At 44.1% G+C, this 26,998-nt stretch overlaps 1 protein-coding gene across 1 annotated transcript in view; it reads right to left on the bottom strand.

Moving 5' to 3' along the window:
• OTUD4 (OTU deubiquitinase 4) overlaps nt 1-8,675 on the bottom strand; it is a 28,017-nt gene extending 19,342 nt beyond the window's left edge. Inside the window, exons 1-6 of the mRNA XM_081875250.1 lie at nt 8,070-8,675; nt 5,593-5,676; nt 2,853-2,903; nt 1,508-1,554; nt 1,202-1,274; nt 283-364 (exon numbers count right to left, since the gene is read on the bottom strand). Coding sequence (XP_081731376.1) covers nt 283-364; nt 1,202-1,274; nt 1,508-1,554; nt 2,853-2,903; nt 5,593-5,676; nt 8,070-8,255 — 523 coding nt within the window. The 5' untranslated portion in view covers nt 8,256-8,675. The remainder of the gene's footprint in view (nt 1-282; nt 365-1,201; nt 1,275-1,507; nt 1,555-2,852; nt 2,904-5,592; nt 5,677-8,069) is intronic.
• Nucleotides 8,676-26,998: the final 18,323 nt, after the last annotated feature.

Genomic DNA, 26,998 nt, shown 5'->3' with positions numbered 1-26,998 from the left:
TTTATTATATTTATATTCCTCCTTGCTTCCAACATGGAACTCAAGGCGACATACATGGATTCCCATGTGGTCTCCCATCCAGACACTGTCCAGACCCAAACTTACTTATTTTCCACAAGGTGGTCACCTTCAAACCAAAACAAGACACAGAAAGTTGTGCCTTCAAACCATGCTGCAGTTTGAAGGCAAGTAAGCACTGGAAATGGTTGCCTCCAAGAAACGTGGGAACGTGAAGCTTCAGCTGGGTCTGCCAAGGCTCACCATCAAAATATCAGTACTTACACTGGCAAAGAGCAGCATTGACTGTGTATTCTACCGGATAGACAATATCATAGTGGCTTCCACTGGTGAAACATAGCAGTACCTAAGAGGAAGCAGAAGAATGATATTGAAACAGTATGATCAGAAACCAACACACTGACCAAAAAACCAAATCAACAAATACCTCCACAAAGCAATTTTAAAGAAACATTTAGCAAGTATAACTGTTCCAAGACTCTATACTTAACTAGTTGAATACTGTCTATGTTTCCTGGATATACTCAAGCAGTAGAAGAAACCCAACAGAAGTGTGTTGACTTGAATTTTATTAGGATCAGATATGTAGACAATCCAGGATAAGAATTTTTAGAATATTGATAGCAGGTTTGTTGGGTGGGGCGGAGAATTCAGATTGGGACTCTGATATCAGAGGAGGGGGTTAACACTCCTCCCCTGCCTCAAACATCACATCCCCAAAGCCAAGATTTCAGCCATAGGCACAGGGCTGCTTTTTTAAAAGATGCAATTGTTATTAAGTTTCAGAACAAACACAAAAAAGAAACAGAACAAAAAAATGCTCACTGCTACTGCACAATACTTGTAAGTTGCCTCCCCAGTATGGGAAATAGCATTAAGGCTAGGAAAAGTGACAGGGGGAAAGAGTTTCCTCTCCAGCCCTGATTCAAATCCGACATAGAAACTGTTGATATTTATTTTCAAGATGCAGGAGAAACTAACAACACAATTCTCATGTTTAGTCTGGCTTCAAGACCCTAAGCTAAGCAAGCTTAACCCAAGCCAAGCATTTATTGTTATAATGCTGTGCTCTTGCTTTGGGCTCAGAGGTAGCATGCCATTATCCCCACATGGCAAAACATGCCACACCAGCTCTGCCCTAACTATTCCACTGCAAGTTTGCCAATATTAGCACTTCTCTTACCTTGTCAGGAAAGCCATTTTCAGTTACATGCGAAGGAGCAGAATTTGGTTCCTGGTATATTATGAAGTCTTTTCTAAAAGAATATGCAAAGGAGAAAAATGTATTAAAAACAGACTTTAAAATGAAATTAACAGTACAATGTCATTAACAGTACAATCATCCACATCCAAACAGTCCCAGAACCATATATATCCACTAAGAAAATGGAAAACGTCAATTGTTGCCAAATTCTTGAACAATAATTCTTCACAGTAGCCAAAAGTTTGCTTTGATTCATAATGAAGGAAACGTAGAAGTATTTCTTACCTGTACATAAGAGAAAGGGCACTTATTTCCACTTGTCCGACCCATTCCTATATCAAAGTGGGGGGGGGGGAGAATTGCAATGAAAAATCACCACTGAGGAAAAATACTTTTTACATCAAGTTAGAACACAGCCCACCAAGAGCTTCTTCTCCACAAGCCCAGTGGAAAGTCACCAAGTTGCTCAAGAACACACATCAGGTTACCAGCAACAGACTAACATTTTCAAAGTTTCATCGTACCTTTGCTAATGTGCATTTGCTGCAGCTCATCAGAATTATATTTAGGGATATTAAATGAAAATTTAAAAGTCATTTCAATCCAGTTGAATGAATATTCCCAGCTTCCAAATAACCTCATCCTCCGTGAAGTATATTGTGCAAAATACTGGGGGGGGGGTGGATTAGCCCCCAATACCAATGCTTGGCACCCATCTTCCCCAAACTGTTTTCCATGTGTCCAACACAGGACAGTGACTTAAGGAACTGGCCTATTTGATTAGGCGGTCTATAGGACTCAGACAAGTTGGCAACTCAGACCCACCCAAGCTACATCTGGCAGGTGGCACACCTCTGTTATCCTTCTACTGCCTATTGAAGGACTTCCTTTTGTGAAAAGCCTGGTCTGTAGCTTGTTATTTTTTAATTGCTGATGCTTTCATTGTTTACCCCAGGGGTAGGCAACCTAAGGCCTCGGGGCCAGATGCGGCCCAACTGCCTTCTCAATCCGGCCTACGGACGGACAGGGAATCAGTGTGTTTTTACATGAGTAGAAGGTGTCCTTTTATTTAAAATGCATCTCTGTGTTATTTGTGGGGCATAGGAATTTGTTCATATTTTTTTTCTTCAAAATATAGTCCGGCCCACCACATGGTCTGAGCGATGGTGGACCGGCCCATGGCTGAAAAAGGTTGCTGACCCCTGGTTTACCCAAATGAATATGGCAATCTCAACAGTAAATGCCTACATTTAGATACTATTAGAGGCTTTCCTCTCCTTTAAATCTTTGGCAGCTTGCTAAAGCTAGCTAAGGACAGAGCAAAACGGTTTCTGAATTCCTACTTGCAGGGACCAGCAAAGTCTGTGCAATTCAAAACGTGTGTTCCTCCACCATCAATATGGGGTAATGGGTACTGTTATTATCCCTTTTGCAAATTCCACAAACACGCATATGGACTCAAATCATTTTTTTAGCAGGGCTTGTGAAGAGGACATCACATGTAACACCAAGACACAAGAAAAGCTTGTGCACACTTCAGGATTAATATTTAGGGAAAACAGATGAGCCAGCTGCAGTCAAGTAGTGTGCTTTACATCACACACTGCATACTTAATCCAACAACACATACCTGAGGGTTTTCAAGACTCTTCAGGTATTCTTCAAATGGTCCCTCTATAAACTGTAAAATATTAACAATGAAAATAATTTGTTAGCAGCATTGTGGTGAAACAGCTTTGACAGAATTCCAGAAAAAGGTCAGCTCTGTCTGGAAACCCACTGTGTGATCTGAAAGCCCTTCCAGAGCAGGGGACCCTCAGAGGCCCAGGGACTCAATCTCAGGGTCAGCGGTTCGAGCCCCACATTGGTATTGCAGGGGGTTGGACTAGATGACCCTTTGGTCCCTTCCAATTATATGATTCTATGACTGAATGCAACCCTCAAGGTTTGCTGATTCAGCCTTCACAATTCCCTGGTCTGTAACATCCTTGGGTGCTTTTATCTGGCTAAAACGTGTCCTTTAACTGTGATAATGCCTCTTGCTGCCCTAGACAGGTGTGTTCACATGTCCTATGTGTATAGAAACCTCTGCCTTCTGCATGGCTAGAATGTAGCCTGCCATACAAAAGTAAAAGTCACAGTCATTGTCCCACACACTTTCTGCCAACCACTGGCACGCAGCTGCTAAAAAGTTCAGGCCTTCAAGTTAAAAATAGGTTCCCCACCTGCTGCTTTAGTCTCAGATTTAAGGGGGAAGGAAAATGCACTCTGCACCTGCTCAGAGGAACTTCATATGTTCCAGGGTTAAATGCTGGGATTAAAAACAGATGTCAGAGCTGAGCCCTGGTACAAATTCAACGCCGCGTATCAAAACAAATCCTTCAATAACTTTTTCACTGCTTTTATTTATCATTTACTGCATGCCTCTCCCACCTTTCCTCCCAGGAGCTCAAGGTGGCATACATAGTTATTCTTTTCCCTATTTCAGGCATGTCCAAAGTCTGTTTCGGGGGCCTAACCCGGCCCGCCGGTCAGTTTAATCCGGCCCCTGTGGCAGTTTATTTCCTGGGGTAAAATCCCAAAAAAAGGTCAACATTTTGGTTGGCTCCTTGGGTCGGCCCTCATGGCCCTTCACTTCATCAAATCTGGCCCTCTTTGAAAAAAGTTTGGACACCACTGCCTTATTTTATCCTCACAACAACCCTGTGAGGTAGTTAGGCTGAGAGCGAGTGACTGGTCCAAGATTACTCAGTGAGTTTCATGGCTGAGTGAGTATTTGAACCCTGGTCTCCCAGGCCCTAGTCCAACAACACTCTAACCACTGTTGCTATCCCTACTGCAATGCAGTCCTGCCTGGCAAATAGCCTACCCTCAGCAAATTACTCATAAATAAAGGATACAACAATGCAATTTTGTACAAAAAGTTATGTTGATTCTTTTTCTCCAACATAACAATCAGCCACAGAGGCAAAACAACCCTAGCCACACAATCTGCATGGAAGACACAACAGATGTTAAAAGTGATCTGACGCATCCCAGAGTGGCCATCTCCACTATCGAAGCAACTTGAGAAAGTATTGCCAAGGCCATGGGAATCACCGCAAACTCTTCCTGGCAGCATCTGAGGAAACACCAGGTCACACATTGCCACCTCCTCCACAGGAATACAGAATACAGGAAGGCAGCTCAGGCCACACTGGATGCAGGAACCATGGGCCCTCTTTGTGGAAGCTCCCAAGCTTTGAGCTAGGGACTGACAAGTATCTAAGAGATGCATTCAGATGACAAGCTTCTGGCAGGTGTGCCAAAGTAAGCAGGTTAACCATACAAATCTTGCCACATTAGGAAGATACACATCATACAGCTTCAATATGTATGTCTATGTGTGTACATACATGTGTATTGCTTTTGTTCATAACAAAGTAGTTGACAATAACTGCAGAAAATGCAGCAACACTGTTAAGAATGCATGCAAGCCCCCCAGAACAAGTTCCATGGCCCTAAAAGAAAAGCTGACTCAGATGAAGTATCTACAAAAGCCACACCTATACAGTGGTACCTCAGTTTAAGAACAGCCCTGTTTATGAACGATTCGGTTTATGAACTCCACAAAACCGGAAGTAGTGTCCTGATTTGCAAACTTTATCTCGGTCTAAGAACGGAATCCGAACAGTGGAAGGGCACCGGTGGTAGGAGGCCTCATTAGGGAAAGTGCACCTCGGTTTAAGAACGGTTTCAGTTTAAGAACCGACTTCCAGAATGGATTAAGTTCGTAAACCGAGGTACCACAACAGCCCTGTAAGGTAAATTAGGCTGGGAAGAAGTGACTGGCCCAAAAATCATCCGGTGAGCTTCATGACTGAGCGGTGATTTGAACCCTGATCTCCAAGGTCCTAGTCTAATACTCTGACCACTAGACCACACTGCATTTATTTAGAGCACTTATTAATTTACTATGTTCATTTATCTCTTCCCATTGTGGAACTCAAGGCAAAGTACAAGGGGGTTTCCCTGGCTGCGTCTCCTCCAGGCACTGAACAGATTAGCTTGCATTGAGAGATGACTGAATCATGTGTCTTCAGCCCATGTCTTGCAACTATAAACCATCTGATCAAAGCAAAACAAAGTTGCCCTTAGCCAGAGTGTGTTGGAAGGAGCATAGACCCAGGGAGAGTAGGAAAGGAAACGATTGTTTACACCAACCTTCCCTAACCTGGTACCCTCCATTTCAGACTACAACCCTCATCAGCCCAAGCCAGCATTTTATTTTATTTTTTGCCAAGCTGGCGTACACCCACAAAGCAAGAGCCGTGAGAAACAGCACTGCCCCTGATAAGACACCCTGCACAATGAAAACATCGCTTGCTTACCGCTTCAAAATGCTCTCTGTTGTTCCGCAGGAAGTGTATACAGGCCATCCTAATGTCCAGATGTTGAGCCTGGGAATGGAAAACCTAGAGGAGTCAGATAAAAACAACAACAACAACAAGGTGTTTGATGAACTGGTACCAATGAACAGACACATTACTGAGTTTCAAACTTGCATATGCTCATGCACTCAAATATAAGGAGTCAAAAAGCTGCTGCGTCAGTAGTAAAGGCAAAATAAAAGACAAATATACAGCAAAAACTGAGGCCTGATCTGCACATATGGAGTCTGAAGTGGAAGAGTAGACTATCCAAATTTAAAAGGGGGGGGGGAGGCACTGTGTGAAAAGTGTGTCCATGCTTTTGCTTAGTTATGTGGGTTTTATTTCTGAAGTTTAGGGAGACATTGAAAATGGTATTTCCCACATGAACATGAACATACCCCTGCAGTCTGAAAGAAATAAGATGTAGCTATAATAACTTGCTGCTCCATCTCACTTTGACAACTAATGACAGTTAGTTTTTCTGGGCCATGTGGCCGGCATGACTAAGCCGCTTCTGGCGAAACCAGAGCAGCGCACAGAAACGCCATTTACCTTCCCGCTGGAGCAGTACCTACTGGTATTTATCTACTTGTACTTTGACGTACTTTCAAACTGCTAGGTGGCAGGAGCTGGGACCAAACAAAGGGAGCTCAGCTCGTCGCACGGATTTGAACCGCCAACCTTCCAACCGGCAAGCCCAAGGCTCAGTGGTTTACACCACAGCGCCACCCACGTCCAGTGAAAAGCCTTAAAAATGCTCAATTAACTGAGGTTCTGCTTCCCCCAGCAGAAGCATGCCCCCTACCTATAATGTTCCTTTTTTGAGGGGGGGAGTTTTACCCCAAAAAAGCTCAACAACTCCCCCCCCCCCCAAAAAAAAGTGAGTCAATAGGCAGGAGGGATGGTCCAGCACAGAAGCAAAGCAGCCTGCCTTGGGCAGCAAACCCTCCTTGCTGCCCAATACAGAAATACAACTCCCTTCCCTCTGCCAGCCTTCTTCGTGGGCTTATTTTACAAGGCTATTTAGTGCTTCAGAGGCTTCAAATCACTGCACACATATTATGCTGTCCTTACAACAATCCTGCGAAGTAGTTCAGTTCTGTCCTTCTTCCCATACTGGGGAGGGGAAGAAAGAGACAGAGACACTCACCTGATTCCTAATTAATTCACAACATCTGGGGACCCACAGGTGGAGAAAGGCTGATCAGGAGTTCCTAATTCACTCAGCTGCTCCCTGACAACCCTGATAAGCCAACCCAGCAGGCTTGCGGCACCTTAAAAGGACTAATGAAATTGTTACGGCATAAAACATCTGCTGAAATGGACTTCACAAAAGCTTAGGCTATAAATTACATTGCCAGCCTTTTCAAGGTACCACAAGACTTTTTGTTGCAACAATCTAACTCGGAAATTATGTTGTTGTTTTTTAAAAAAAAACGTGTTGTCAGAAGTGATTCAGTTATAAGCATCAGGAATCAATCTGACAATACAGCCCAACCCTGTGCCCCCCCCCCATCGCCCCACAACTGCCCCTAGAAGTGGAAGTATTACTAAACACAAGCTAAGTCCCCTACATTCAGCTTTGAGAAGGTGCAGAGTCATTATAGCGACAGGAAGCTGACCTAATTTCAAAGCAGCCCTGGGGGTGTTTTGCACTCTGCAAGCCAGACAGCGTTGCACCCATTTCCCCCAGGCCGAATGCCATATTCCAGTCTGGACATAAATGATCCACGAGTCGGCAGAGCTACAACAGAAATAAAGCAGACCAGAGGCAAGGCGTTTTGCGTTTTCAGGCTACGCACTTAAGGAGGCCGAAGTTCAACTTTTTACCCCCCCCCCCTTCACCATCGTATATAAATAATATACAAGCATCCCATCAAATATATACAAAAGGAAGGATAAATATCGTGTCTCCTTTCGTTTACCGGCAGATTTTAAATAGTCTACAAAATTGGAGTTGGGAACATAATAAACATGGGAGGTGCAACCGAAACAACTTGTCGGAAGGTGACCAAAGAGCTGGGGAGGAAAGAGAATCGTTTCCCTCGAAACTAGAAAAAGGCAACTAGCAAATCTCTCTCTCAACAGTGCAACAAGTTCGCGGAGGGCGCTCAACTCCGCTTTCCACACACAGATTCTTTTTCCCGGGCGGGTTTCTTTCCTCGGGCGGCTGCGCCCCTAACAGCTCGCCTTTGGCTCTGGAGAGCGCGCAGCCCAGATCCGCAAAAAAACTTCCACCAACTCGTTTCCCCCGGCTTTCTCCGCCGCCCGAAGCCAGAGACAGCCGACGCGCGCCGGCAGGTCAAAGTCCTCCTTCCCCGGGGATTCTAGCGGCACCTCAGAGAGGAGGGAGAGAGACCCTCTCCCCTAACAAAGCCGCCTCTCACGACCCTCGCTCACTCCGCTTGCCCACCCCGGCCCCCTCGCGCACTCACCTGCTCCGCCACGGCTCGGAAGAGGCATGACCCGTCCTTCGCCACTCGCTTGCGGTACAACCCCTGAGATCGCAGGCAGGCGTCCATGGAGGAATCCGCCGGGGCCTCCGCGCCGGAGCCCGGGGGGCTCTGCTCCTCGCCACCTGGCTTCTCTTCTGCAGCAGCAGTAGCAGCCGTCGCCTCCATGTTTATTTATTGCTCCGGGGGTTGCACGGAAATCGCGGCTTCAGCCCCACATGCTGCAGGAGAAAGCGGGAGAGATGCACCTCAAGCCCCTCGCTCCAAGGGCGGCTGGCGGCGCAGCGGGAACCGGACTCCCGTTCGCAGGTCTCCTGCGAGGCGCCCCGCACGCACCGGGCGGCGGCAGCGTCTGCCGCTTCTTGCTCGGCCTTCCCGCCGGAGTTTCCTTGGCTTCAAGCCCGGCGCGGAGAACTTGCGCGCTCCTCCTGCTGCCCCGCTTGGGAAGGCGGCTCTCGCCCGCTCCCTTTACGCATCACTGGGCTCCCGCAGCGGAAACAAAAGAGAAACGAAACATGTGGCGCTTTCCCTCCCTGAAACGGGCAGCCCTGAAGTTTGTTTTCACTTTCAGAGCCAGACCGACACCCAAAGGGCTTCTGGGAGTTGTGGTTCGGCCGCTGCAGGAAGCGGCCGAGGGAGGGAGGGAGCCGGGAGGCAAAGGGGCTCGCAGGGAAGCGCGGACTCCTCTTATAGGAGGGCGGAGGAGCAAAGCAGCTGCTCTTTCCCGCGGAGGAATCCGTGGCCACAGCGCGATAGCTGTGATATTGGTGGCCAAGCCTCAGTGGTTATTTGGTTCTGGCTTAGGGGGCGACGCAGGTTCTGCAAACTTCAGAACCCACAGCTGGGCAACACCACTTTCATCAAGACCAAACAAAACTCCGCAAAGCAAGCTTTCAAGCTCTCCAGAAGTCTTCCTGAAGCTAAATGTTACAAAGTACACCCCCCCCCCAAAAAAGTCCAAAAGTTAGACTGGGTGTTTAAGCCATGAGAGCTGCATTTTTAGACCCAGTTCGAGGGTGGAGATTGCAAACATTCAGTGGGCTGTGCACACACGTCATACCATAAAAGCACATTCGTTCCATCAGATAACTGGGCACTGTAGTTAAGAGTTGCTGGGAGTTGTAACCATCCTTCTTTTCTGCAAATGAGCTTTGGATGTGAAATAACAGAGAAGAGGGAGTTTAAGCATGTGCAGAGTGTCTTCTCTCTAATCAGTGACTGAAAAGTAATGTTTGTGGATATGATGACTGCATTTTTCTTTACTTCTCTGCCTCACAAGCAAGCCAGTACAGTATGCTCCAATAAGCTGGGTCTTAAAATGGCACTCCCCACACCGGTTATCTGTGTGGAATGTTTGCTGAGTTGCAAATGACACCCCTCCCATAGCACCAAGCGCCCTGGGTGATCTTAGGCCAAGCACAGTATCTCTCAGCCTCAAATCCCTCTCAGAGTTGTTGTGACGATAAAATGGGTGTATCATGCCCAGGTGGTGTAGACAGAATGTAGTGGGATGTACACAGAAAAGGTACAACACTCCCAACAGTGTGGAAAGTCAATTGCATTCTGCTTGTCACTTGCAATGTAAGAATGATGATTGGGTAGCACTAGGAGATACCTTGTCCAGAAGCAGCCAGGCTTAATATGCTCCTTTTTCAGCCATAGACATCCATTCAATTAAAATCCAAATGCAATAACAACCACAACCAACATAAAACTCAAAAATCCACAATATGCTACCAATTTACATATCACAAGGATACAATATTAAAGGAAGATATTGTTCTCTTTTCAAAAGTGAACACACATTGCTTGTTTGCCCCATATTGGTTATTTGGAACATCCTGAGAGAATAGAGCAAGCCCAACAAAGAGCTGCTAGTGGCACTGTAAAGGTAAAGGTAAAGGGACCCCTGACCATTAGGTCCAGTCATGACCGACTCTGGGGTTGCGGTGCTCATCTCGCTTTATTAGCCGAGGGAGCTGGTGTACAGCTTCTGGGTCATGTGGTCAGCATGACTAAGCCGCTTCTGGCGAACCAGAGCAGTGCACGGAAACGCCGTTTACCTTCCCGCCGGAGCAGTACCTATTTATCTACTTGCACTTTGACGTGCTTTCGAACTGCTAGGTTGGCAGGAGCAGGGACCGAACAACGGGAGCTCACCCCGTCGTGGGGATTTGAACCGCCAACCTTCCAATCAGCAAGTCCTAGGCTCTGTGGTTTAGAGAGTCCCTAATTTTGCAGGAGCTTGTGAGATCTTACCAGCTGGTATCAAAAACAACACAGGCTTTTGTGGGTCCTTTAAAAGTTAACAAATTATTGTTTTTATCATGAATAATAATTTATTATCATTCATGGATTATGGTCCACTTAATCAATGCAGCTAAACGGAAGCTGCTGAACCATTAGACTTGGACTGGAGATTGGGAACAGCTCTGCCTGACTGCAGAAAGTAATTAGGTGTGCATAAACACTATTCATCTTGTTTTGCCCATTCATTCATTACATGGCTGGCAGTAGATCACACCAACACTTGATTGTATATTTTACTCCCTTTTGTAGACCTTGTTTGCATTAAATTTTGCATAGTGATGACTTTTGCATTGATGTGTCTTCTGCCCTCACTTAGTAACAGTTAATACACACGATTATTCTGTCTGTTGTGTGTGTGTTTGTAATTTGCCAAGTTACAGTACTTTGTGTATCTAATAAAACAGGTTTTGATCCACAGAAGCTTATAGCACAGTAAGTTTGTATGCTTTCCAAGGTGGTGGTGTTTTTCTTCTTCCACATGCTGGCTGGGGGCTGATGGGAATTATAGTCCAAAACAACCAGAAGGCACCAGGTACTCAGCTATACAGCTGCAAATAAAACGTTTTAAGTGCATTGTAAAGTGCATTATAAAAATATGATACTAGATGGCGATGGCAAGCTATGGCGAATTCAATATATTTTTCAAAACATTTTTTCAAAAAGCATTTTCACAACTTTTTTAAGTGTCTAGATTCCACCTAGGTTAGCGAAAAATGAGCTAGATAATAATGTGCTGTATTTGGGTGTGATGAAGCCTTTTACTGGGACCAAAAACTCTTCCAAGATACTGAAAACAAGATACTGAACTATGGGGAGGTGGGGGGAATCATGTTACACACCCAGACTGTTGCTTTATCTGATGAAAACTGCAATCAAGGGACAAGAAGTAACAGTACAGGCTATTGTAATTTGATAAGGAGCAGCTAGGCCTTGCCCAGTGTTCTTGGATTCTTACCCTTTTCAGTGAATAATGAAAAATCTGCAGCAAACAGGGGGAAAAGATAATATTCACAATACTTGCATTGCAATTAAGCGAAATGCTTTTTAAACAAATCTTGTATGAGGATGTTCTCTTTCCTTTTCAGCATCTGGTCTCCAGTCAGGAGGAACTGCAGCCATTCTTCCTGAGGGAAACATGTTTCCCTACTAGGCAACTAGGAAGAGAAGTTACAGATAGGTAGCCGTGTTGGTCTGCCATAGTCAAAACAAAACAAATTCCTTATCTGAAGAAGTGTGCATGCACACGAAAGCTCATACCAAGAACTGACTTAGTTGGTCTTTAAGGTGCTACTGGAAGGAATTTGTTTTGTTTTGACTAGGAAGAGAAGATTAAGGTTCCTTTTGTTCCCCTTCAGCAGTTGAAGAACACATGACTAAGACTTGTTGAACAGTTACAGGTAGGTCTGCCGTTGGTATGAAAGCTCATACCAATAACAAACTTAGTTGGTCTCTAAGGTGCTACTGGAAGGAATTTTTTTATTTTGTTTCCACTTGTTGAACAGAAGGTGTGTTATGTTCATTTGCCTAGTATAAGGACCAGGATAAGGGGAAGGTCCGTAAGCTCACAGGTAGAGTACCTGCTTTGAAAGCAGTAAGCTCAAGGCCAATGCTCAGCATTGCCAAGACTGGGAGAGACATAGGGAGCTGCCTTATATCGAGTGAATCCAATGGCCCATCTAGCTCAGTACAGTGGTACCTCGGGTTAAGTACTTAATTCGTTCCGGAGGTCTGTTCTTAACCTGAAACTGTTCTTAACCTGAAGCACCACTTTAGCTAATGGGGCCTCCTGCTACCGCTGTGCCACTGGAGCATGATTTCTGTTCTTATCCTGAAGCAAGGTTCTTAACCCGAGGTACTATTTCTGGGTTAGCGGAGTCTGTAACCTGAAGCGTATGTAACCCGAGATACCACTGTATTGTCTACATTGAATGGCAGTAGCTTCAGGGTTTCAGATGAAGGTTCTCTCTCAGATCTACCCAGAGGTGCCAGGGATTAAACCTGAGATTTTCTGCAAGCAAAACTAAGCTAAAACCCTGGAGGGCCCTTGACAGTCACTGGAGAAAATACTCTGTTAGATGGATCAATAGTCTGACACAGTATCCAGCAGTGTTAGGATGGTCAGCATCACAACATTCAGGCAGCCCACTGTATAGAATCCACGCCTCCTAGCAACCAGGTAACAACACTTTATTCCCCTGATGGAGTGGACTGTAGTCCATGAGAGCTTGGACTCTGTTGCTATCGCTGCAAGAAGCTGAACACAACCACCTCTCTGGAAATAGTTTCTATAGCATGTGATAGCCTCCAGATGGCACTAAATCCTTAGACATGTTAGAAAAACATCCAGGGCTGAAATGCTGTAGGTATCCTACACAAGACAACAGCCCCAAAATATCACAATTTAGACTGTAGGCTCCTCAGGACAGAATCAGAGAATCTTAGAGTTGGAAGGGACCATGAGAGTCATGCAATGCAAGGATATTTTTTTGCCCGTGGTTTCGAACGCAGGGCCCTAAGATAAAGAATCTCATGTTCTAGAGTTCTCTGTTTTGTTTATATTTTTCTGTAAAACACCAGGTACACTGATATGACTGTATAAATATGTAACAACAGTTATGTTCTGATGAGAGTGTGCTTTCCATTTTCCCCGTTTATTCGTAAATAATTTTAAACATTTTTTCACAAAGATCTTTTTAAAAAGATGGGCCCATTGCTTGTCCTAGGAGTATTGAAATTAATGGACGTGGCTAACTTAGCTCCATTAATTTCAAGGGGTCTACTCTGAGTATGGTTTAGATGGATACAACACACAATTTATTACATGGGCAGTAACAAATTTAAAATAATTAGAGCCCATACATAAAATCCTTTGGAAACCGAATTGCACAGCACAGATAATAGGATCAGTTTCACAGGTGAGGCTCATCATCTATTAGCAGCATGAGGGTGGAGATCATGTGCCAGAAGGTAAAGTTGAATTTTTCTAATTTAGTGAGATCTTGTACTTAGATCTAATTTTACTTTCTCAGTGGTGGAAAGTATGTTAATTAGAAACTTTAGGATATAAGTTGTGGGGCTTCTCATAATTTGTCAGATAGCCAGTATGGCACATGTATTTATATTCAAGAAACCATAATGCATTAGAGCACTCAAAACAGCCTATCTGACAGCAGGGCTTAAGCACCTTATTCTCTCCTCCACCAGGTCAGCTTGGGGGTTAAAAGAAGTGGCTGGCTCAGCTCTACAGCGCCCCTTTCATCATGGCAGGAAAGGGGACTGCAGCCCAGCTGAATCAAATGGCTTGGATAACCAACGAGATTATATAATGCATCTGAATCTTATTCTGAGCAGGTTGTTGCTGGGAGCAGTAGTACAACTCTTGGAAGTTCACTGCCTGCCTCTGATGTTTTGTCCACCCATTCCAAAATCTACCTGCCTGCCTTGGCCCACATCTGTTTGGGCCCCTTGGGCCCATAGTTATCCCCATGGACTTGACCCAAACTTAGCTAAGCTGTTTGGCTTCTGCCACATTGGGTCCTGACAGGTTTGAGGAGCTGGCGGGGGCGAGGGGAGTTGGGGGTAATGTATATACCGTAGCTTGCAGAATGGTGTCTGAGAAGCAAAGGAGCTGCACACTTAAATAAGCATTAGATGGCAGTATGCTAAGTAGCGTGAGAATGAACAGGTTAATTGCTAATCTCGTGGCTCATTCTTGTTTTATCAGTAGCTCAGTGTAATCATGAGCTTCTTCCTTGGCTAAGACCTTGGTAAGGTCCGTTTGCGATTTTGGATTGTTTCAAGACTGTACAGATTACAAGACTTCCCTTCAACCTCACAAAATATTTCTTCAAAAGGTTCATGAGATTCCAGAAATAGGGCCCTATGAAAAATTATGTCAAAAATTCTAATAATCAAATCGCAAGGTTTTGGAACAATGTGAAATGTTGACAGTGCTAGTTTCTTTGAACTTAAAAACTATATACTCTTATTATTTACCAAGCAATCAAGCTGACCACTTAGGCAGGTGCTGATCTCTTGTTAGGCTTTTATTTCGGCAGTCAAATCTAAACTTAGTAAGAAGGCATAAGTGTGGCATTTGCTTACTTGTCTGGCATTTTGCTTCCATCCCCCAAATGGCACATGAGAGCTATTCTGCTTTTCTACATATGACAAGTTTTTAAAGCAACTGTTTTGACATTTGTTCCATTCAGTCAACTCTGCTTCTTTCTAAGGATATTTGTAAGCAAATAGAGATGATTCAGTTGGCAATGACTCCTGCAAGTGGTCTGTTTTAGGAACCACTGCCCTAAAACATTGTAGAAGTCCCTTGCCTCCTAGTTCCTAATGCCAGTTCATAAACTGGAGAACAGAATGGTGTCTGAATGAGATGGCCAGTGTATTGCTGCTCTTAACAGACAAGCCTGCCTACTTTCAGCAGCCAGAAACACCATAACCAGACACTGGAGAGACCTGTCAGGAGTAAGCATGGACCAATCATACCAAATAGTATGGGAAACAGCCTTACTAGAAAAATTAACCAATAAACTGAAACTGACACGGGGACAAACAGAAGAAGACACCTTTACCTCGGTATGGCTCCCCTTTATCACATACACAGCCCAACAAGACAATGACAATAATCCACCAACAGCATACAAATCAATATAGCTAACCTGATCCAAAACACCCACCCACCCCACTCACACACGAAAACAAAGATCACCACAGCCAATCACAAACAAACAACCACACCCCAGGCCAACCCCAACCTCTATCACCACCAAAGGAACACAAGTGAACAGCACAAGCAACGCTGACACCAAACCCTACATACATTAAGCATAATAGAAACATTGCCACCGGACCCCACCCCCACCCATCTTCCCTCCCTCCACCCCCCTTTTTTCTCTTTTTTTTCTTCTCCCCCTAATGTCTCAACAAATGAAACGGATTTGTAAAAATGTTACATGGAAAAAATACGAGGCATTACACTTACTTCTATAAAACAAGAAAATCTTTAATAAAAAAAATCAACATGAATAACAATTAACAGACAAGCCTGTGTATGTTTTGCCAGAGGTAAACCCAACTGAGTTTAGTGGGGCTTTCTTCCAGATAAGTGTGTATGGCAGGGACAGGGAACCTTTGGCTGGACTACAACTCCCATCATCCCTGTCTATTGACCATGTTGCTTGAAGCTAATGGGAGTTGGAGTCCAACAACAGGTGAAAGGTTACAGGTTCCAGATTCCTGGTGTACAGGATTGCAATTTGTAATCCATCCTATGCTACACTTACCTCCTAGCAAACCCCACTGAACTCTGTTGGGCTTACTTCTGAGCAAACATGCATGGGCTTGCGCTGTCAGGTTTTTGCCACATCCCTGTTGACTCTGCTACTGCACTGCCTTCCATCAACTGTTCATCTGGCCAGTTAATATTCCTAGCTTTTGGATATATAATTAAAGCTCATGCAAAGGGTGCCTGAAAAAAAATAAATCTCTAAGTTATGCTAAATTTGCCTTCCCACAGACTATTTTCATTGTTCTGACATCATATAGTCTACTGCAAATTGTCTACTAACAGAGAGGGTGTCTTTCTCTGCAACTTTGGTCTAAATATTTTTGAACATCAGGAGCCCATGGACTTTGAAATACAGTGTTTGGGGAATCTGTGGCCCTCCAGTTATTGTTGGACTCCGATTCCTATCAGTCTTGGCCAGAAAGGGCAATAGTCAGTGATGCTACGAGTAGTAGTGCATCTGGAGGGCCACAGCTTCCCCACCCCTGCTGAAATAATGGTTAGTTGCCTGAAATATCAGAGCAGCCCAGAGCAAAACACTCACTGTAAGACGGCTATTTCTCTGTCCACCATACCCTAAACTTACTAGGGTCAGGGCATAGACAGTTAATATTGGTTTATGTGCAAACCTTTCTCTGGATTGTGCCTATACTATGGAAATTAAACTGAGATTTAATTCCTGCAATTCATTTAGGTTAGGGGAGCCCTTATCCCAGAGCTTTCAAAACTGTGTGTCGCGACACGTCAGTGTGTCAGCTGCAGTGTGTCGTGTGTCACGCGAACATTCCCCGCGCTCCTCCCAGAGCTGGAAAGGGGTTAGTTTAACCTCCGATTTGCTAGTAAAGCTGAATTACTGTGTCACGAAATGATGCATGTCTAAAAAGTATGTCACCAACATGAAAAGTTTTGAAAGCTCTGCCAAATAAATTACCAAATAAAAAGTTAGAATGGTTTCTGAATTATGAATTATTTGAAGATTATTATTTGGAGGAGGGGATGAGTAGTTAAGAACACTGAGTTTTAAAGACTTGGAATGTTTAATAACAACAAAAAGTCTTATGCTGTTTTTGTGGACTTAAGTGCAATATTTCTACTAGAAACAACATTATTTCCTACATCCAGGGTAGGTTTCACAGGACTTTATTGAAGAAAGAAAGTCATGTCATCAATAAATGTTTGCTTCATTACTTATTTTTTATTGAACAGCCAGGGAGATCTGCATATGGAAGCAGGCCTCCATGACTTTTATCTGCATAGTGATGTTAATTTAGGCACCACTAAACTAGATGGAGGTTTTTGCTTTCTTTCTTTCTTTTTTAATGCAGATCACAGATAATTCCGTTGGGGGAAGGGACACTAGTTTGATATAGTGACTAATAGTGAACAGCTCCAGCCACATCAGATCACTTGTGGCCTAGTGGCAACACAGCACTGTCCTCATCTTGAACATAGCAGATAAATGGTTCAAATCTTCAAAAAGCCATCAAAGAGGATAGCTTTCAGCAACCTACTATCTTCATAGTTCAGCGTCTTCCATCTATAAAAAAGAATAGTTATGTCACAAAGTGTTTTACCTACCAAAATGTCTGGGAACTAAGATTAATTGCAGTTCCCATTAAGGAATAGTAACAGTTGCTAAATGCAGCCTAGAGATGCAAGCAAACTGCAGAAAAGGAGAGAAATTAAGCAGACTGTCAAAGAAAAACAAAGCAGGATCGTTACAGCACTACCTTCTTTCCTCTTTCATCCATGTAGCTTTGTAGTCACACTTACAACCGAGAAAGGAGAATTTTATGTTAGTGCCAAAAATTGCGGGAGTCAGACTGGCATTTTCAAAACAAGCATTTGGGGTGTTTTCTCCCCTGAGTTTAAACTGTTTGTGGAAAAGACAATGCAGTTGCAGGTGGCTAATTACTGTTAATCAGGTGAAAGAGTGGAAGAAGCTAGCAGCATCAGCCTTAACAGAGGTCAAACAGTGTGTGGATCTTCAGCAGGGAAAAGGGAAGTGTGACGTTCTAATCCAAACAGCTCTCTAATTGGAATCATGGGCTCATAGATACCAAAGGGACCTGAAGTTTATCTCTGCTACAGATGTAGGATCCATCCACAATGCATCATTGTATCAGGCCATTTGGTCCAGATTATAGTGTACTATAATGTCTTAAACCTTATTTTTACAGGGCAAGACATCCAGGTTGCTTATGCAAGGGAAACTTGTCTGCATTCTACAGGGAAATACAAAAACAAAGGGGGAACAAAGGAGCCTGCCGCTGCCATCCAGGTATTTACTTATTAAGTTTGCAGACCACCTCTCTTCCAAGGAGCTCAAAGTGGGATACATGGCACTTCCCCTCTCCCCATTTTATCCTCACAACAACCCTGTGAAGTAGGTTATGATGAGATACAGTGACTGGCCCAAGATCACCCAGTGAGGGTTTGAACCCTGGGCTCCTAAGTCCTAGTCCAATATTCCAGCCACCGTCCCACATATCATAACTTAATGACCAGAAACTTAGAGTGGTCTTCAACTAAGCCCTACTCAAAGAGTCATTGGAACTGATGGATATAATTAGTCATGCTCCTTAACATTAATGGGTCTACTCTGTGTAGGACTAGTACTGAAGGTCCCAGGTTCAATCCCCTATATCTCCCAGTAGGACTGGGAAAGATCCTTGCCTAAAAGAGCCACTGCTTGCCAACACAGACAGCCTCAGGATTGCCTGAGGATGAGGAACTGCAAAGCAGGTTGCCCAGGAGAACAAGTTGCTTTAGAGTGTGTGAGCTTCTGTGATACACCCGTCTCCACTATTTTTTGAGCTGGGACTGAGCAATGGGAGCTCACCCCATCGCAGGGATTCAAACTGCCGACCTTCTGATCGGCAAGACCTAGGCTCTGTGGTTTAACCCACAGCACCACCCACGTCCCACCAAGCAACCTCATGGTGGAAGAACCTACAGACGGTAAGGTGATCTGCTATATGAGCTCTTTGTTACGACCAGTCTGTGTGTTTGAATAAAATGGTCCTGCATTTGAGGGCAGTTGGTGGATGCATTTCTCTAATTTGACGCTCTCAAGACCCTAGCAAAAAGTTGCAGAGGAACTTGTGGCCCTGCAGATGCTGTTGGCTTCCAACTCCCACTGGTCTCAGTCAGTATGGCTAATGGTCAGAGATGAGGAGCGTTGGGCCACAGGTACTCCATCCCTCTTATAGAGGTTGCCATAGGGCCAAGGAGAGAACTCTTCTCAAGACGCTACCGAATGCTAATATTGAAAATGGCAGAAAGAGTAACAACATTGCTGCATTTCCAGGGACAGCTCTATGAGGTTTAGGCTGCAAACACTCTTACCTGGGAGTAAGTCTTATTGAATTCAATGGGGATTGCTTCTGAATCAACATATATATATAATCGTACTGAAATAATATATAATTTCTCCTTTTGAAGGAGACATTATTGGGGGGTATTATAGTTCTTTTTGTAATGGCTGAGCCTGTAGGTGCAGGCAGCCAGTTTAAGATGATTTATTGGCCTCCATGCAACATGAGACCAACACCTCAAGATTCTGTCTAATCCCATATCTTCTTCCAGCACTTTAGTTAGGGAGTTCCCCTTCTTTCTATCTGCTCAAGAGTTGACAAACTAGTTCGAGCTGCTTCCATTTCCAGGAAAGGCCTTTTGTAAGATTGATGGGCCTTGATTGCCCATTCAAAACCAAGTCACACCAAAGCTTCAGAATACTTTGCATTACAGCAGACAGAGCTCAGGCAATATCAATAGTTAACTGTAGGATAAATAGCCTAATCAGTGGCAGAGCATCCACTTTCCATGGCTGAGTCCCTGGCATCTTCAGTAGGGCTGTGGGAGGCCCCTGTCTGAATCCCTGGAGAGCTGCTGCCAGTCAGAGTAGGCAGTACTATAGAGACCAATGACCTGACTCAGCCCATTGACAAAGCAGCTTCCTATGCCCATGCATAGTGTAATGTCATATTTTCCCCATTCACACCAGGGCTGGCACTGTAAAAGGGCCAGGAAGTAGCTTTCTATCAATTCCTTTTCAGGACAAAGCCTTTATAGCTAAACTTCCTCTCAATCTCTATTTCTGTTCTAACACAAATACTTTAGCTTATGATGCCAGCTCACATTTATAGACTGGACTCTGTGACTTCATAGACCATAATAACAGCCTTTGTAAATGAGTGTCTTAAAACCATTTCGTACAGAAGCTTAAGAGAGGCAACTGACAGGCCACAGTCACCCGCTGGTGGCCTATTCAAGAGGAAGAACCATGTTGGCATCCAAATGTTTCATGTTTCATAGGTTGACACATTTCTGACTCTTGCATAAAAGCCGGCTTTGCATCAGACTCCCGAATTATTCTCTGTTCCTTTTTGATCCCGATAGGTTATTCAGACTCTTTGGGTGTAGTGCCATGATATAAAGCCATAGAGATTCACATATTAGGACTATAGGAGCTGGTAAGGAAAATCCAACCAGAAGTGCACATGCAAATATCTCTCTTGTTGCCCCTTCCTTCCTTCCTTCCTTCCTTCCTTCCTTCCTTCCTTCCTTCCTTTTTTCTATGATGGAATTCATAAGCACAAGGACAGGGATGTGTTAACAACTTTAGAAAGGATCCTACAAAAATTTACTGGTTCTCCAGAAATCATACCCAAAATCCTTTCAAGATTCTATAGTATATGCTAAGGGTTTTGTGAATTCAATAAAGGTGTTAATTCTCCTTGCAGATACTAGCAAACAGGATGTTAGGATACACAAAAGGGGAAAAAAATGGGAAATGCTTTATTGCAGTGTTTGCTCGCATTTGTAATATGTGGTCAACGCCCAGCCAGTTTATGTAGAAAAGGAAACTGTAAAATTGAAAGGAAATTAGAGACAGTTCCATGGCAGACTCTTAAGAAGAGTCTTTTTTTAAAAAAAGAACATGGGGTATGTGTGAAATGAATAGCAAGGGATCTAAATTCCAGTGTTAATTTGTTGCAGGAAAAGAGTTCTGTGGCATCTTAAAGACAAACATGTTTATTGCAGGATAAGCTTTCATGGGCAGAGTGCTCTTCATCACATCAGCTTAATGCATCCTCAGCTGAAACAGGCAGCAGTATGAGGGATGATGTTATTGCAAAGCCAAGCCAAAAGGCCCAACAGATGCAAGAGCTATCACCCTGTAGAGCCTATGTAAAGCAAACAAAGTCTGTTGAAAAGGTGAAAAGATCCAATCAGATTTGGTATGACCCACACCCACTGGTAACGAAATTGGCAAAGCAAGATGGAACAGTGTGCATGAATGAGCCTAATGAGAGACAATGACTTTTTTGTAGTTATCTAGCCACTCTATTCAGGCCTGTCTGATGTGTTGCCTGTGTTGGTGTGAGCAGGCATAAGAGAGCACAAGGCCCTTCTATGGAAGGGTTGGGTTTCTTGGGGGAATTTGGCTCAGAGGGTACTTTCTCCAAGAGACCTGGCTTGAGGGGGCTGCGTGTTCTGGCTGTTCGGCTCAGTGTCATCATCAGGGTCCAGGTTTGACACTTCTGCAGCTTACGCCACAACACTGATCACAAACTGGCTGACCTCATCCCCTTCTGAGTTGGAGTCCAAGCTGCTGCCTAAGGTTAGTAGCACTTCAAGATGCACAATGGAAAAAAGTCAGACGAACCTCCAGAAACACAAACAGCATACATTTCTACAAGAGATGTCTTTATGTTTTGGTGCATTTGTCATGGATATTAGACTGTGCACATGATCTGCACATGATGAGTAAACATGCTCTGCAATGCCCAGAGGGGTTTTTTAAAAGGTACTTTTAATATGTAAAAAGATGAGATGTGAATAGTGTTCTTGTAGTCCTTGAAATAAAATAAAAGGCACAAGTCAACTTTACCCAGCTATTTCAGACCATTCTTGTTTTGTTTTAGAAGTGGAATTAATGAGAGCAAAAAAAGATGCTTGCAATCTGATATGGTCGATTTCATCATTCCCTTGAGTGGGTTGTATATGCTGAAAGATTTCCAGAAACCTAAATCTCTTTGTTCAAATAGGCTTCAGTAAACCATTTTTGGTCATGGGATTACAGTATACTGGTTTGCAAGAGTGTTTCCAGTCTTGGTCATGTGATTGGATCACAAGAGTATTTCAGTGGCTGAAAATCATTACTAAGCAGTTGCTGACGAACACAAACTATGTTTAAGGAGGAAAAGGGACACAAGCAAAGCATTTCCAGTGTTGCATGTGTTTTTCTCACTGATGATCAGTTCTGAGGTTTAATGGAGGAAGAATGTCCTTTCAAACCATATTCTGTTTAGCATATTCTGCTAAAGCATAAAAAGACATAACTTAGGACTGAGGTGTGCTTTCCCTATCAGCTGCAGTGAGAATAAGGCACAGGAAAAGGTGATGTAATGATGATATCAGTTACACCATTCTCTCCCTAATGAATAATCTTCTACACCAAGGATGAGCTCACTTACTATTATTGGAATCACATCTGTATGCCACAGGACACTGCTGAACATTTGAAGGATTTAATGGGGTGTGATCAGCCTGAAGCTAACAACTGCTTTTATAATGGCCAAATTATTGTGTGTATACCCAAGGTAACAAGGCATATATTTATTGATACAGAGACCAGAGGGATCACAGCTTTTTGTTTGTCCGTTTCACTGTAAGAAAGCCACACTTTCTAGGCAGAACGGATTCTTTGCCCGGAACTCAGCCTTGGAACTATTATTAGTTTGAATATCTAAAATGCAATGAATGCCTTTGCCCCCACTTCAGCTAGAGCTCACATGACAGACACAAGAGGCTGCGTTTCAATTTCAGACTCAGGACAGAGAGAAAATTATATTTTTGTTGTTGTTGTTTTTCTCAGCTTCCAGATGGACACTCCATAAAAAAACAACAAAGCATTTACCTCATGTACATTCTGGAAATGCCTAGTCACACCTTCTTTAAAGCTATCCATGAATAAACCAGATTTTATATATGAGTGATGCAGTAACATTTCCAAGTTCATTGGCTAAACATGTGCTCTTATGGAATGGCCTCAAGACTGAAGCTTGCATTAAAGTAATAATAATAATAATAATAAATTTTATTTATATCCCGCCCTCCCCAGCCGAAGCCGGGCTCAGGGCGGCTAACAACACTAAAACAGTACAGCATTATAAAACAGTATAAAAATGGATTAAAATGAGTTAAAATCAAAATTGATGGCAACCATAAACTAAAGTTTTGTAAAGATTGCCAGAGGAGGGAGTCAGGCTGCGCCCTGACCAAAGGCCAGGTGGAACAGCTCTGTCTTGCAGGCCCTGCGGAAAGATGTCAAGTCCTGCAGGGCCCTTGTCTCTTGTGAGAGAGCGTTCCACCAGGTTGGAGCCGCAGCCGAAAAAGCCCTGGCTCTAGTTGAGGCCAGCCTAACCTCTCTGTGGCTTGGGACCTTCAAGATGTTTTTATTTGAAGATCGTAAGTTCCTCTGTGGGGCATACCAGGAGAGGCGGTCCCGTAGGTACGAGGGCCCTAGGCCGTATAGGGCTTTGAAGGTTAAAACCAGCACCTTAAACCTGATCCTGTACTCCACCGGGAGCCAGTGCAGCTGGTATAGCACCGGATGAATGTGATCTCTAAGCGAAGACCCCGTAAGGAGTCTCGCTGCAGCATTTTGCACCCGCTGGAGTTTCTGGGTCAGTCTCAAGGGCAGCCCCACGTAGAGCGAGTTACAATAATCCAGTCTGGAGGTGACCGTCGCGTGGATCACAGTGGCTAGGTCAGGGCGTGAGAGGTAAGGAGCCAACTGCTTAGCTTGGCGGAGATGAAAGAATGCCGCCTTTGTTATAGCTGCAATCTGCGCCTCCATGGAGAGGGAGGTATCGAAGATTACACCCAAACTCTTAACGGACGGTGCTGGCACTAATTGCACCCCCGCAAGAGATGGGAGTTGCCCCCTCAGCCCCCTGTCGTCCCGTCCCAGCCAGAGGACCTCTGTCTTCGAAGGATTTAACTTCAGCCGGCTCCCACGTAACCATCCAGCCACAGCCTCCAAGCATCTGATCAGTGTGTCTGGGGCAGAGTCCGGGTGGCCGTCCATCAACAGATAGAGTTGGGTGTCATCAGCATACTGATGGCAGCCCAGCCCAAAACTCCGGACAAGCTGGGCGAGGGGGCGCATAAAGATGTTAAAAAGCATTGGGGAGAGTATTGCACCCTGGGGCACACCACACACCAAGGAGTGGCGGGATGACAATTCCCCCCCAAGCGCCACCCTCTGTCCCCGACCGGAGAGAAACGAGCGCAGCCATTGAAGGACTGTGCCCTGGATCCCCACGTCGGCAAGGCGGTGGTCCAGGAGTTCGTGATCGACCATGTCGAAGGCTGCTGACAGGTCTAGAAGAATCAGCAGCCCCGACCCGCCTCGATCCAGCTGCCTGCGGAGATCATCTGTTAGGGCGACCAGAGCCGTCTCAGTCCCATGACCAGCGCGGAAGCCGGACTGGAATGGATCCAGAGCCGATGTTTCATCCAGAAACCTACCAAGCTGTTCAGCAACCGCTCTCTCAATCACCTTACCCAGGAATGGAAGATTCGAAACCGGGCGGTAATTGGATAGATCTAAGGGATCTAATGATGTTTTCTTTAAGAGCGGGCGCACCACTGCCTCCTTCAGTTCCCCTGGGAATGTCCCGGTGCCAAGGGACAGATTGATGATATCCCCCAGGGGGGCCCGCACCTCGTCTGGACACGCTCTAATCAGCCAGGACGGCTGATTAAAAGTAAAAGATATAATATTATTATATATGTAATTTTTAAAAGCTTGCCTGGGATAGGAGCACCGTCTTGCTGATGACACTAAAGCATGAGCTTCCAGCACTCTTATGCATCATAAATTACTGGCCTGTTCCAGGTGCTGCAGACTTTTGTGCATTTCAGAAAGGGTCAGAGGTTCAACGTGCGTGTGTGCATGCATTGTAGTTGTGGAGCAAAGCCAGTTGGCTCCGATGATCAGAACTCTGAGAGATGCCATTCTCCAATCTGCTCAGAATGCTGTACAATACCAGGGTATTGGATATTTTGAAATGCAAGTTATTTATTATAAAGCTAAGGCCATATGTGTGATTCTATAATTGGGGTGGGGGCCCTGTGGCCCTCCATAAGATGGTCTACAATGCCATAGTTGCCCACTGCTGCTTTATGCTGGCAAAAGTATTCAGTTTAGATGCCACAGGACAACTAAATCACTTCCTGCTTTGGATCTTGGCCAGTGCCGGATTTACATACAGTGGGACCTCGGGTTAAGAACTTAATTCGTTCCGGAGATCCGTTCTTAACCTGAAACTGAAGAACCACTTTAGCTAATGGGGCCTCCTGCTGCTGCCACGCCGCCGGAGCACGATATCTGTTCTCATCCTGAAGCAAAGTTCTTAACCTGAGGTAATATTTCTGGGTTAGCGGAGTCTGTAACCTGAAGCATATGCAACCTGAAGCGTATGTAACCCGAGGTACCACTGTATAAGCTAAAGCTTAGGGTCCCACTCTCTTGGGGGGCCCCAAAAAAAATTTAAGGAAAAAACCTGGATGTACATTTCCAAAATACAGTATAAGATAAAAAACAAAGAAAATAAAACCTACATACAGTTAGAGCTTAATTATTTCACTATTAATATATTTCTTAATTGTATTTCACTATTAATATACTTCTTCTTAATTGTATTTCAGTTCAACAATTACGTTTATAAAATACATATTTTGTTATGCGCAAATGGCTTTAGATACCTATTAGGCCCATAAATTACCATATAGCATAGATTCAACACAAAAAAACAGCAACAATTTGTTGTTGACAAAGGACAGCTGGACATATAAAGCGACCCATTACCTTCAGTAGCTTAGGGCCTCCTCAAACCTAAATCGGGCCCTGACCTTGGCACACGGCTTAGTTGTATTTTCACCTTACACCCTTTGCTAATACTTTTGCTCCCGACTTCCCCCTTTTCATCTAAACTTGTTTTCTCATCTTGCATGCCCCTTCTGCCCCTCTCACCCACTTTTTTGAGAAGCTCCCAGCTCCCTTTCAGCTGTAGTTGCTAAGCTACGAAGTTGGCTTCCGACTGCTGAACTCCTTGCATGGCATCCTTCCTTGCTTTTTGCTTCTAGTATCCAGCTCCCAGTGTCCAGGATGGTTTCAGGCACAAGATTTTGGCAAAACTGCTTTTGCAAATACAGCCCAGAAGCCTTCCTGTGCACTACATACCGGTAATCACAGGACTGTCCCATGATGCATAGGTTCATCGTTAACGCAGCATTGTTGCTCACATAGACCTTCCCTGCCCCCTTCCACTCTTTTTCTAATGGTGCCACTCTTTGAAGTTTAACTGACCCGTTCTCATTAAATGCACTGAAACATTCTTCTTCCTGCTTCACCTTAAGCGAGCAATGTCTTCACATTGTCACCTGAATACAATTTAATCAAGTAATTGCTGGGACCTACAAATTAGGCGACATTCTTGCTAGTTGCTAAAGGAGGCATTTGAGCACTTGTCTCAACACGTTGAATGGGCTTTTCTTGTTTCATTTTTTCTTCTTCTTTTCAGCTGACTGCTTTTCTTCAAGCCCTGCCTGGCACCTCTTTCTTTGAGAGCTGCCAAAATTGTTTCTCTTCCCTGTTTTGTGTGCTGATTAATTCTCTGCACATTCCAGGAACATAACCCACAATGATGAATTCAGCCTACTGATGTGATTCTTGTGTGGGAACAAGCCATTATGTCTCTCATCACCGTTACTCACTGAATTGCCCAGTTTACTATTTAGCTTCCTTAAAGATGCATCACATCTTACCATATTGACACCATTTGGGTTTTTTGATTTAAGAAAAGGAAAATCAACGTTCTTGCACATATACTGAGATAATGGAGAACTTTTGTTAATGCATTAACTTTTCCAACGTACATTGCACAAGTGCATTTTCATACTGTTTCTAGTTTTGCATAAATATCATAGCTTAACACAGTTAATTTGCCTCTTGAATATCAGTGAGCCCAAGTCAGACCGCATGAATATTAAGATCAGAAATAATGTTGCTTTCCCCGCTTTCTATCAGTTAGCCTATATAAAAGTCTCTATTTTGTAAAGAGGTTTTGTCAGATCATCAAAGGCTTCTTTTTCAGATACAAGCCTCCATCTTATGCCCTGAGGTATGTTTATTCCTTGTCTGAGAGATATTTTTGAAGTGATGTACAGCACCTTATCTACACCTGCCCTCTGATCCTGCTAAGGATGTGAAAATAAATATGTTCTC

Source organism: Podarcis erhardii (assembly GCF_964252035.2).
Source record: "Podarcis erhardii genome assembly, chromosome: 9".
Lineage (NCBI taxonomy): Eukaryota > Metazoa > Chordata > Lepidosauria > Squamata > Lacertidae > Podarcis > Podarcis erhardii.
The sequence above is the reverse complement of the archived record's forward strand: the minus strand, read 5'-3'. Positions and strand labels throughout refer to the sequence as shown.